General features: G+C 39.9%; 1 protein-coding gene across 1 annotated transcript in view; it reads left to right on the top strand.

Moving 5' to 3' along the window:
- NSN1 (GTP-binding family protein) overlaps nucleotides 1–13,643 on the top strand; it is a 110,175-nt gene that overhangs the window by 41,945 nt on the left and 54,587 nt on the right. The window contains exons 5-6 of the mRNA XM_089459922.1: nucleotides 2,430–2,647; nucleotides 2,918–3,182. Coding sequence (XP_089316048.1) covers nucleotides 2,430–2,647; nucleotides 2,918–3,182 — 483 coding nt within the window. The remainder of the gene's footprint in view (nucleotides 1–2,429; nucleotides 2,648–2,917; nucleotides 3,183–13,643) is intronic.

Here is a 13,643-nt window from a genome sequence, read left to right as displayed (position 1 = left end):
TTCAAATGATGGATTGTACGCCCTTCGGTAATTTCATGGCACCAACTCTGTAGTTGCATGCTGATTCGGTTTCAGCTTTGTTAGATCCTTTGGTGTATTGGCAGTTGATTGGATATTTGATGTATATGGTTAATACCAGACACAATATATGTTTTGCTTTGAACAATTTGAGCTATATATGGTTGAGTCAAGGAAAATTCATTGGGTAGCAGCAAAACATGTGCCTTGTTACTGAAGGGGATAGTAAATTATGGTATGCAGTATGTAGGAGATGATGAGTTGATGTTGCATGCATTTGTTGATTCTAATTGGGCAGGGAATGCTGGTGACAGGAATAGTACTTCAGGTTGTTCTTTCAGTTTGGATTTAGGAGCAATATTTTTGTTTAGTGGGAGGTAGGCTCCAGTGGCAAAGGTGGAGTACATGACACCCAACACTCCTAGTTGTAAAGCTACCTGGCTTTGCAAGTTGATAGCAGAGTTGATCGGAGAGATGTTGGAGCTAATTGTGATCTACTATGACATTCAAAGTTATATTGAACTTTCTGAGAATCTAGTTTTTAATAACTGTGCTAGCCACTAAGCACATTGGAAGTAGGTGCCACTTTTAAGCTCAGAAGGGAGAAGTGGATCTTGAATGTGTTAAAACTTAAGACAGAGAATATGTTGCAGATACCTTGACTAAGTTCTTTGGAAAGGGGAAGTTTGAGATGTTCAAGGAGAGATTGGGATTTGTGGAGAACACTTTCCTTGCTAAGGAGTGTTAGATTTTTACCTGTTTATCTTGGCTAGTCTTCTCCACGGAAGCAATGCATACACAACAGCAAGTTAGTAAAAGAGTTTTCCTGGGTTTTTGCGCACAAAAAATGTTGAGGGAGGTGTGATTATGTAGGAGACTACATGGCCCATATATGCTGAAGGCATGCATGTGCCAATCTTAGTTAATTACTATTCCATATTTAGAAAGTTCAGTTCAGTCTCATTTCAGTTCAGCTTTCAGTTTAGTTCAGTCTCTATTAAAGTTCATCTTGTAGTTCAGTTTAGTTTAGAGCACACGTATGATATATTCTTAGAAAAGGGTATGGTTCCCTCGGTACTTAGAGCGCTTGCATGAAGAGTTGAGTGAGGGGATAGATCCCAAGGAGTTTGTGTGTATGCATGCCACAGTCATCCTCTAGTTGGGGCACAAGAACTCTGATACTTTTATTCATGCAAGAGGTTGCACTGGCTGTCTTGATTAGTGTTAGGGTTTGACTATGTCAGTGGGCTACACTTGATGCTAGAGTCCAGATACATTATATTTTCCCTCGTCTCTTTTTCTATAAAATAGATGAAGGGTGCACCACTGCATTACTGAGTGAGGGATAAAATTGAGCTTTTGTTTTCTGAGTTGATTTTTTACAGTTAATAGAATACAAATGTTGTTTTGAGAGTTCAGATCTGTGTGTTTGCTGTTTCATATTATTAGTGGCATGTGCTTGTAGGTCAATGGGCTATATAGCTGTTTTTTAATTGGTGTTTTTAGTTTTAAGCTATTTAGAATTTAGGTTAAATTCCCGAGTGTAGAATCTGCTTACCATGGCCTTTTTTTGACAAGGGCAGCTGGAGCTGTTTGCCAAGTATGAGAGGGGGGCCTGAGGAAGGGTAAAGAGGTCTGGGAATCACTAGAATAATTGTTTGGCAGTAAAGCAGAGAGTACAACTGTTTAAAAAAATGGTTTTTTAAGTCTGATTTTGTGGGTGTTACATGACAATTTGTTAAGGCAATACAAGTAGTGGCTCTTGAGCGAAGACAGGTTTTTTGGCTTTTTCAAATAAAGAGACATAATGATTCAGTCCTCTCTAAGACATTGGCTGAAAAGATAAAATTGATGGCACATCTTTGCGGGAAGAAATCTATTGAGGCGAAACAACAAAGGTAAAATAAGAAAATCTGATGTCTCTTGTCAACACCAAAAGAAATATGGTATCACCTGCCTTTTTATGTTAGAAAATTTGTGATGGTAGGGGATTCATTATTAGGCAGGTCAGATTTCATAATCCTGTTCACCAAAAGTTACTCCCCATGGATCATTAGTCAACACATATCCCTAGTAATTACAGACTCCAAGGCATTTTGTAAGACTAAAGCATATTTTGAGTCTCTCTTTCATGTACTCTGTGTTGTTCATTGTCATTTCATTTTTTAACTAAAACTCATTTCCAAATTTATTTGTTTATATTATCTCCGTGCGAAGAAGTTGGGTCCACTGATTCAAGTTTATAATGGGAAATACTTGGGACATGATTTTAAGAACATGATGCGAATGGTTGTTCTTTCTATACCAAAGATGTGACTGAGCTCATACAACCCGAATTATCTCAAAAAAGACATGATAATTGACACTAATCTTCCAGCATTCCTGATCTTGCTTTTAAAAATGGTTTGCAGATCTTGTTCCTAGGGAGATTGCAGAGAAATGGCTCAAATATCTTAGAGAAGAACTGCCAACTATAGCCTTTAAGTGCAACACCCAGGAGCAGAGGTCAAATTTAGGATGGAAATCAGCTTCAAAAACTGCCAAGCACACTCCCAGACTGCAGACCAGTGATTGTCTTGGAGCTGAAACACTCATAAGGTTGCTGAAAAATTATTCTAGAAGTCATGAGGTATGTTCATAACATATGTTGTTTATACCCTTTTGAGATGTGTTAGCGCTATTTCATAGTCTTGTACAATTTCACTCTTGATCTTGCATTTCCTTTAGGCTGAGCTTCAGATGTGTAAGCATATTGATTCAAAAACTTCTTGTGTTTCAATGGGAGAAGATGCAAGTTTCTGGATTCAGTATATGCTTAAGCTTTTGTTTTGTGATATTTTTTTGTTCGTTTACCTGCAAAACAACTGTGCTGTTCATATTTGACATGCTTGTCTTACAGCTGAAGACATCCATTACCGTTGGTGTTGTGGGGCTTCCTAATGTTGGTAAAAGCAGCCTTATAAATAGCATAAAAAGATCACATGTTGTCAATGTTGGAGCCACCCCAGGCTTAACAAGAGCGATGCAGGAAATTCATTTAGACAAGCATGTCAAACTATTAGACTGTCCTGGAGTTGTGATGGCTAAACCTAGTGACAGTAATGCAACAATTGCTCTTCGCAACTGCAAAAGGATTGAAAAATTGGAGGACCCTGTATCTTCTGGTAATAAGTTCATTATCTTTCTTGATTGGCAACTTCTATAAACATCATAGTTTGGTTTTTGAGAAAACAACATTCTACTTCTCAAGCTCCTTTATATATTTATTCAATGTTTTGTCTCAGTTCTACTACTGTGTTTTCTATATGCAATAATGTTGACCTGCATCTAAAAGGATGATGGTAATGCGTTTTTTTGGTCTTTAAAACAAAAATATGAAAAAATATATTTTTAGAAGCTGGAAAGACAGGGTGCCAGTGAGTGAATTCTGACTTTTGTGGTAGCACCTTGCAAAGGTCATTAACATAGAGAAACTGAGATTGTCTGTCAATTGCTAGATAGTTGATACACTATTATAATATAAAACAAAAAGGCTTCTGTGAGCTTGCAATAAAGAGGGAGAAGTGCTGCCATTCCTTGTAGCAGTAATGATATTATAAAACTGAAAAAGGACTTTTGTGACAACCAAAATGTGCTGCTAGAGAAGAAAATAGAGAATACCAGTGGTCCAAGTTGTCTCATTGGTTGTGCATAGGTTGGGAGTGCTTGGTTGAAATCCTCAATGCTCGTGGTTTCTTCTGAAGGTTGGACACGACAGATCTTTGACAAAAGAGGTGATGCGATTCTCTAATTTTGTCAATATGTGCCCCAATTGCTTCATGTTCATGTCAGCCTGAAAGATTGTTTTCAAGGAGTTGACTGCTTGGCATTGCTAATCCCACAATCTCAATGCTTTTGTGATGATTCTTGTCTGTGCCATGTGGATAGAGCATTAAATGCATATCCCTCCCATCTTTTCCACTCTTGTTGCTCTTAACTCCTTTTTTAGTCTATCTTTGCTCCAATTCTGGTATTCTTTGGGAAGTTTTGAAAAGCTGTGTTCAGCTCGGAATTCATCAAGGAATTTGCTATTAATATGCCAGCCATGAGGTACTGACATTAAAAAACTGAAAAAAGACGGTCTTCTGTGACAACCAAAATGTGCTACCATAGAAGAGTGTAGATGGCACCAGTAGTCCAGATTGTCTCACTGGTTATATCCATGGGTTGGCAGTGCTTAGCTAAGTTCGTTGGCTTGCACCTTCCCTCTGAAGATTGACCAATGCATTGATGGTTTTGACCAGAGAGGTGATTGAATTCTCCAAATTTGTCATTATGTGTTTCACAACATTAAAGCTTTTGTGATAATTGTTGTCTGTGGATATAGCAGCATTAAATTCAACCTGGTAGTGGTGAAAATGTAGGATATATCATAGAAGAATGTAGAGGGCACCAGTAGTCCAGATTGTCTCACTGGTTATATCCATGGGTTGGTAGTGCTTAGCTAAGTTCGTTGGCTTGCACCTTCCCTCTGAAGATTGAACAACGCATTGATGGTTTTGACCAGTGAGGTGATTGAATTCTCCAAATATGTGTTTCATAACATTAAGGCTTTTGTGATAATTGTTGTCTGTGGATAGAGAAGCATTAAATTCAACCTGGTAGTGGTGAAAATGTAGGATATCTTGAAGGATGTAATGCACAGCCCTCCCATCTTCCTGCTCTTCTTGTTCTTAATTCTTGTTGGTCCTTTATCTTTGACCAATTCCAGTATTCTATGAGCCGTCTTGAAAAGCTGTGTTCAGCTCTGAATTTATCAGGGAATTTGCCATTAATTTGTCATCCGTGATGGCAGTGGATGGCAAGGTGACTGTGTCATGATGTCAATTGGATTATCTTCTTTGTTTTAGAGCAAAATAATCATCCCGATTAAATTGATTAGACCTTTCATGTCTCGAGGCAACCATGCAACCCAATTGTTCAACCCTCTCAGTAAAATGCTAGTGCCCTCTTTAGTGCCAACATTTTCTAGCTTATCAGCTAGCTTATTGGTTATCCATATTACGATGAAAATAAAAATCCATGAAAGCAAAAGAAAGGAATCATTTCCGCACATAAGAAGGGAGATGACGAGAAGAAGAAAGGAATGCAGGTCGCCGGTGTTTCTACTTCTGCTGAGATAGATGCTCTCACCATGAGATTGGAGGAGGACTTTTCTATGATCTCTCATTTCTCGCAGGGTGCTATTGATGAGGATGGATGGTACGTGGACAGTGGTGCGTCGAAACATATGACAGGGTCACATAAGGTTTTCGAGACTCTAGTTGAATGGGACTCGAAGTTGCACATGGTGTTGGGCGACAAGAGTCAGAAGGAAATTCGAGGATCGGGAGTTGTGCCATTCAGGATGGAGACGTAACGGGTGATGCGGGTCCAGGATGTACTATTTGTACCAAGACTCAGATATAGTGTGATATCTGTCTCGATGATCAAGAAGAAGGGGTTTGAGGTCTTATTCCAGGATGGGAAGGCAAGACTCAGACCTAGAGGCTCTGGCTCCGATGGTATTGTGCTTGGAGTTAGAGAGCATGGTCTATACAGGTTGACGAGCAAGCCTATGGATCATGGGAAGAAGAAGCAGGAGGACTAGGTCCAGGTTCTAGAGAAGCAGGTGCAAGTGCAGGCTTCAAAGGGGCAGGTATAAGTTCCAGAGAAGAAGGTCTAGGTTCCAGAGGCTCAGAGGGAGTCGAGTTCTAGCGGGAGCTTGTAGATTCAGAGGGAGACTTTGCAGCCCAAGAAGAGCACGTGGTTAGTGGGGAGCAAGGGTGATCCTACAACTGCCAAGAAGGAATCATGGAGAGAGTGGAATACATTCCACGAGAAGAAGAAGAAGCATGATGCTTCCAGTGATAGAGACACTTCCAAGAGAGGCGTAGTTCATGCTACAAGAATTGCTGCAGTGGTGAGCGCTAAGAGTTGGGTGAGTGTTGCGAGTAGTGATGATGATGATGAGTTACTTCCTATTCTTGGACGTACCTCCCTCACTAAGAGGGAGTGTTGACTTTTGAGTAGCTTGGGAAGTGCTCCAAGCCCTAGGGTTCAGGGTTTGGAGGGTGAAGAGCCACAAAAGTCATTTGTGGGCTTGGAACCCAAGGTTGGGGTTTTGCACCCATCGATGTTTGGGCCAAAACCATGGAGCATTTTGGACATGTGATGGATGGAGATGATAGAGGACAACAAGGAGAATCCAACGCTTCGAGAATCGTCAAATCTGAGTTGTCCTTAGTGAGTTTTGAATTTTTGAAGTTGATAATGGATTTTTGGATAGTCAAGTCATGTAGGCTTGAAATGGTTAAGTCCAAAAGACATGTCCATTGGTGAATTCGAGTAGCCCTTCTAAAGTGTATAAATAGAAGGTGAATGTGTTTCATTTTAGCACATCCAAAAAGTGCAACACAAGGGCAACGTAGAAGGAGAGAAGAAGCTCGTTGAGGAGAAGGAATATCTCTGTTTTGGCTGCAGGAAAAAAGACATCTTCAACGAGGAAAGAAAGGTTGTTTGGTGGCATTTCCATGGTTGTTTGAAGGGCTATCTCATCCTACAGTAGGGCCAAGGAGGCAGAGGTAAGTACAGGTTTGTTTGGGGCATGAATTAAGGGTGTTCACCTCTGTTTTATGCAGGCCGTATGCACAAGAGGAAGGTTGGGTAGGCAACAGACCTTAATACCTCAAATCAGGGCATGTGTGGGGCTGTTTGAGGGCTGATAAGTGCCCAGATCATCAACGTGGAGGTAGATGAGACTAACATAAGGAGGCCGCAACTAATAAAGGGAATGTGAAGGTATGTTACAGGGCTGATGTGGGCCACATTGATTCCCTAACCAAGACATAGTCACACAACAATTGTACATCAAACTTGGAATTTGTTTGGTGCTAGATTTGCCTTATGTTGGGTCAAGCTTTGACTAGTTTTGGATCAGTTTCATAAGCAGCCCGTGGGAGCCATTTGTTGGAGTTGACTTGGGTTGTTAGAAACTCCAACTAGGAGCAGATTTCACAGTGGAGTATTGGGTGCCATTGGACTGGTGGAGGGCCGTGTGTTGGCTACCCAAAGTAGACCTTGACAAGATGTAATAAAGTGACATTGACAACTGAAGGTTAGGTGAAGGTTGAAGACTAATGTGCAGCACTTTGATGGACGAAAGTGACTGCTAGATTGGAAGATTGGAACTCAAGTGTTGGCTAGCCTAGAAGAGTAGATTGGATCAGCTCGTGTTCACTGTAGCAGAAGCGATTTGCAGCAGTGATAGGTGGTAGCCCTCCTGGAGACTCTATGTGTTGTCCTTTGATGGACTAAGGGGTAGCTAGACAGTAGAACGGAAGCAAAGGACCAACAAGATGGGATACGACATAGAGACTGCAGCGAGATTGTCATTATATCTTGTATCCCTTGTATGGGAGCCCTAGACTATTGTATTACTCAGTTGGTTTAATATAACGAAGATTGGGTTGTTGTACATATTTGTACAATATTTTGTAAAAAGTTGTCTATACTTGTGCATGTGTGATTTACTGCTTTATATTGTTCCACTGTGCAAAGTAGTTCTGTTGAGATTCTTGGTTTGGTAGCATCAAAGATTCTAAGATTCTATCCTAGACCCAAGATCGTGGAAATTCAACACAAATATGGCATATCACTACCAAAGATTTGCCACCAAAGGCCTAACAAGTGACAAGGGTTTGTGAGTAGTAAGTACTAAGTACAAATCAAAGATGATAAATAGTAAATACTAAAAAGATAACAAAATTTAATAAAACATTTAACATACAAAATAAAGGTTAAACAAATTTAATGAATTGATGAAGCCTTCAAGCCTTAAGGGGTACCTAGCAACATCTTAGTCCTTTATTGCATAACATTGGTATAGATAAATAATTTTGCTAACGCCCTATAATCCTATAGTTGGGCAAGGATACAACTTTGAACTTCTTGATCAAGGAAGCAACTTTCAATGCATGTCATAAGTCTTCTGCCAACCTCCCCATCCTCATTGAATTTGCTCTTATTATAAAAGTATTGTGGGTTTAAGAAGTACCCAACAACATGTAAGGGGGAATGTAATTGCCTACCCCAACATGCATCAATAATGTCCCAAAGAGGCATATACTTGGCCTCCTCATCCCCATATCGTCTTTTGATGGCCTCCTTTGCAAGATCCATCGCCTCATAAATGTAACCCATAGTGGGTTTTTCACCATCAACCATCCTGAAAGTTCAAGCTTTCAAATTTAATGAAATATGAAACTTTGAAAATGAAATGAAGCTTAAAATGAAATTTTAAAAATGAAAAAGTTAAAAGACTTGAAGTACTTGAGAACTATGATAAGGGACTCTATCACAACAATAATCTCTTCGACATATTTCCAGAAACCGTCATTAAACACAAGTGCAACAATTTCAATGCCTTCATGGGCCTTGGAATGTTTAGATGCCATCCACTAAGATCCCAAGAACTTCCTCTTCAGATTTATCTTTTGCTCAACCATAGATTGCAAAGATATGAAATTTGTTGCAAATCTGGTCACTGCACGTCGAACAATTTCTTTATCTTCAATGTATTTTCTCATGGTGTGTAGGACAATAGTGTGATTGTACAGGTATTTGGTTATGGATTTTGCCTTCCCCACAACCTCATGTATCTAAGGAAGTTTACCAATGTCCTCAAGCATTAAATCTTTGCAATGGGTAGCACAAGAGGACCAAACAATAGTGGGGTGCCTAATCTCAAAAAGTCTACCAACAACCATATAATTCGCTGCATTGTCGGTGACAATTTGTACAACATGTTCTTCTCCCACTTCTTGAACGACTTCCCCCATCATTTCACAAATAAGTTGGGCAGTCTTAACCTTGTTTGAGGCATCCACTGATTTGAGAAACATTGTGCCTGTTGACAAGATACAAGGAAATTTATTGAAGTTCTATTGCTCTAATCTATCCATCCATCACCATCACTCCTGATGGTGCACCCTGTTTCTACCCATGATGAACAAAACTCAGATAGCACAAGCATGACATCTTCAACACTCTCTAACAACAAATCTGTCCCAAGGATCTCTGATGAAGGGGCTTTGAACCTTGGACTTGCAAGAGTAACTGCATCAATCATAACTTGCCAATAAGGACTTTTGGCACAGTGGAAAGGTATGTCAGAATATTACCAAAAGTTAGCAATGGCCTTCCTCTTTTGGCTATATACATTTTTTTTTCCAACCAGTGGCATCCAAGGTAGGTTGGGAAACGAGTTTTGTGCGGGGAGAAAAAAGTGTTTATGTTTCCACCTCTGGTGTTGAATGCAGGAGGATTCATTTGGCCTTGAGTTTGACTTGGACTTTGAGGCATGTGTGGGAAACATGGGCCCGACATTGAGGATTCAACAGAGGGAGATGGCAAGGGGGTATTGGAAGAAGAATGGCCAGCTCCAAGAGTTCGTATTTCTACATTTTGCTTTGCTTTTTTGGTGTTATGTTGACTCAACATATCAAGGGCCAAGATTACTTGGTGTTTGACATCTTGGTCAACCTTGTTGTAGAGACCTATATCATGGCTGGGTATCTGTGCAAGGTGGTACTTGAATCTATAAATGCCTCCACTACATTTCACTTTGCAAAATTTACAGAGGAGCTTAGGGTCTTCGAGAATCTTGTCACAATAAGCTTGTTACCAACCACTTGTGGGTAGTATGCATATGGGAATTTTTTTTCTCCTAGATGGTCCTTATCCAGTAGCCAACAACCCCTTGTAGCCACTAGATAGCTCGATGTGCCATTATCTTTGCCACCTGAGCCAGCGATGTGATCTCTCATTGTTAAATTTGGCAATTAGGGCCAAACTCCACCTTGGACAACTCATATGATGGAGATGATATTTTTGTTGGATTCCTCTTTCCGAGAGGTGTAGGATTGATCTGATTGATCTAAAGATCATCTCATTCCGACAAGTATAAATGGAATTATGAATTTATTTCTTCTATGGACAAATTGTCAAGATCGGCCAACAATCTAATGTAGGCTTACAAGCCCAAATGTCATGTCTCTTCACCCTCAACGTTGCATATAAATAGAAGAAGCATCTACCTCATTTGGACATTCATTCATCTCACACATATCTCTCTTTCCTCATCTGATTGGGTTGTTCGAATTTCAAGACAACCTTCTTCTCCTCCACATGTGCGAAGGGTTGACTGCAATTTTTGTTTTTCATCATTGACCAAGTTGCAGAAAGTTTGACCAGTGTTGACCGAGCAATGTTTGATTGCGATTTTTGTGTGAATATCTTTGTTTGGGCAGGTCGCATATTTGGGCACAGAAACTGAGATTTATGTGTTTGACCAATGTTGACTGCAGGTTTGACTGTGCATTGACCAAGTTTGACCGATTTCTTCAGCACTGTTTTGGGCTGATTTGGATTGTTGTTGGAGGCCGAATTGACTGGGTTTGACCAAGCTGATTTGGAGGAGTAATCTGCTGATTTGACCATCATTGACTTTTTGGTTAGGGCATCCTATTGATTGCAGTTTGACTGGACAAATTTGACCGTGTTTGGGCAAGTGAATTTTGTATATTGTACTCTCTCTGTGTTGAACTTTTGAAGAATAATAAGAAGACTTGATCAATGGGTTTCTGCACATTAAGGTTTTTCCCTGGCATTCGCCAAATAATGGGTCCTCTTGTCTTGGCTTGTCTTCTGCTTTTTATTTATGTTCTCTGCATTTACTATCATGTTAATGTGATTGCTGTTGGAAATAATACTGAGAGGAGGGGGTGAATCAATATTAACAAGTTAATAATATTTCATTTCCATATTCTGATTCAAGTTAACCAGAACCCAAGCCAGAACCCAGAACACTGCAACAACAATCAGAAGGAGCTAAAGCATATTTTATGAGGTGTACGCTACTTCAATGTGACGAATCTGTGTGCCTACACACTTCTATCAAGGCAAACCTGCGTATACGCACTTTTGAAATGCCAAACCAGCGTGTATACGCGCCTTTGCTATAATGAACCTGCGTACAGATCTGTAAATGATGATTTTAACCTTTACAATTATTCAGACATCAGTTATACCCAGATCATCATATTTACAGATTACGACATGCGCCAATTATTCAGATAAAAGATCAAAACCACACAAAGATACTTCTCTTCAAGCCTTAAGATCTTGACCCATCAATAGAACTTATCCTTCATCAAGCGCTCAGGTTCATCCTTGATTCAGATCTAGCTGTGCACCATAACCCAATCACTTGTATACTAGATCTTGCTCTTCATTAGATATTCAATTCATGAGTGACTTTGCCTAATGATCTTCTCCTCCTTTTATAGTCTTAGGCCTTGCTTAATACCATGGTCCAAAACCACTTAAAATCAATACCTTGGACCAAATACTTGGGGTCAACACTTCGGACAAGATACCTTGGACCAATACCATGGATCATAATACCATGGTCCAAATACCACAGACCAAAACCAAGTTTTCCAACATGTATGCGCCTTTCCTTTCGTGAAAGTGCGTGTGTATGTTCATACGTGCATTTTGGTCTGAGAACTTGCGTGTACACGTAGCTTGGTCAATGGGAACTTGCGTATACTTTTCTTTCTTCATTTTGTGAGCCTGAACTGTGATCTGTCATCTGCGAGAGTTGCTATTAATGACAACACCTGTGTCATAGCGCCAAATCTGTGTCACAATGCCAACAATCTCCCCCTTTGGACTTGATGGCAACCCCAAGTCACTCTCCCCCTTTGTCATCAAGGGCAAAGGGTTATGCTCCCCTGAGTACATGCTGAATTCTCTGATACGCTAAAATGTGTTGTCCATGCTCCCCCTGACTATAAGCAAGGTCTGCAAAAAAATGTTCTACAAGAAGAACATGACTCTATACATCATAAATGACCTTCCTATCACCAAAGACTCATACATACACCCATCACCCAACTAGGTGGGAATATACCAAGATTGACTCATCCAGTCAACCAAGTGGGGATATACCAAATGTTTATACATGACAGAATAAAAACATTACATCATCCATCCCATGCATAGTGGGGAAACAAAATAGGTTGTTACATGACCTTGATAATAAAATATATACAAGACATAGAGACCAAATATCTAAAACAAGACCATGATAGTCATCAGCAACTATCATCAATAGCATCTGTCAATCACCATCCAGACCAGCAACCATGATCTCCCCCTGAACCTGTTCCACTTGAAACAAAACAATTGTGAATTTGTACCAAGATCTTCTAAGATAATGCCAACAATGCATTATTATAAGTATATGCTCCCCTGAACCTGTGCCAGATGATCACTGTCAGACCCATATCAGACCCTTTTCATCCTGAGACTGGCCCACTGTTTTTCTTCAAACCATCATATACGCGATTGTATCCACAGCAACCGGCGTATGTACGCGGATATGCTTCATGAAACTCGCGTACAACCACTTTTCTCTGAAACAGATAAGTTTCAACAGCAAGATGATGCATCAACTACTCCCAGCTTCTGTCTGAGATATTCAAATGTCTCTCTGGGCAGTGGTTTGGTGAATATATCAACAACCTGTTCTTTGGAGGGAACATACTCCAATTTGACTTTTTGTTCAAGCACTTGTTCACGGAGAAAATGATATTTGATAGGTATGTGCTTGGTCTTGGAATGCATGCCTGTATTATTTGAAATATTGATTGCACTTGTATTATCACATAGAATGGAGATGGGTGGAGTACATGTGATGTGAATGTTTTGCAATGTTTCCATTATCCAAAGGAGTTGTGTGCAGCAAGATGCAACAACCACATATTTTGCTTCAGCAGTAGATAATGCAATTGAACTTTGTTTCTTGCTGAACCAAGATACTAAGCTAGAACTTATATAAAATGCACCACCACTAGTGCTTTTTCTGTCATCCACGCTTCCTGCCCAATCTGCATCTGTATATGCATGAAGTGTAAGATCTGTATCCCTAGGATACCATAAACCAAAGTTCTGTGTTCCTTGAAGATATTTGAAAATTCTTTCCACTGCCTAAAGGTGCGATTCCTTTGGATTTGTGTGGAATCTTTCAACTATTTCCACTGCATGCATGATGTCTGGTCGGGTACCTGTTAGATAAAGCAGACTGCTAATCATGGATCTGTAGGTTGGTTGATGTACTGTTGCTGATTCATCATTTGAACTGAGACTGTATCCTGTTACCATAGGTGTACATACTGGTTTAGAATCTTCCATGCCATATTTTTTCAAGATCTGCTTGAGATACTTGGCTTGTGATAGAAAAATACCATCTTTATTTTGTTGAACTTGTAAACCAAGAAAATATGTGAGTTCACCAAGTAGGGACATTTCAAATTCTTTCTGCATTACCAAAGCAAAGTTTTGACTCATGGCTTCTTCATTGCTACCAAAAATGATATCATCAACATACACAACAAGTATTAGCAATTTATCATTGTCAATCTTTGTATATAGATTGCTATCAGCTGATCCTTTAGAAAAGCCTTGTTGATGGAGGTATTTGTCAAGACGGTAATACCAGGCCCTTGGAGCTTGTTTTAGACCGTAGAGAGCCTTTCTGA

This window comes from Pinus tabuliformis, chromosome 7 (genome assembly GCF_031772625.1).
Source record: "Pinus tabuliformis cultivar Carrire ecotype Pingquan chromosome 7, CPIR1, whole genome shotgun sequence".
Classification (NCBI taxonomy): Eukaryota; Viridiplantae; Streptophyta; class Pinopsida; order Pinales; family Pinaceae; genus Pinus; species Pinus tabuliformis.
This window is presented reverse-complemented; position numbering and strand designations above follow the sequence as displayed.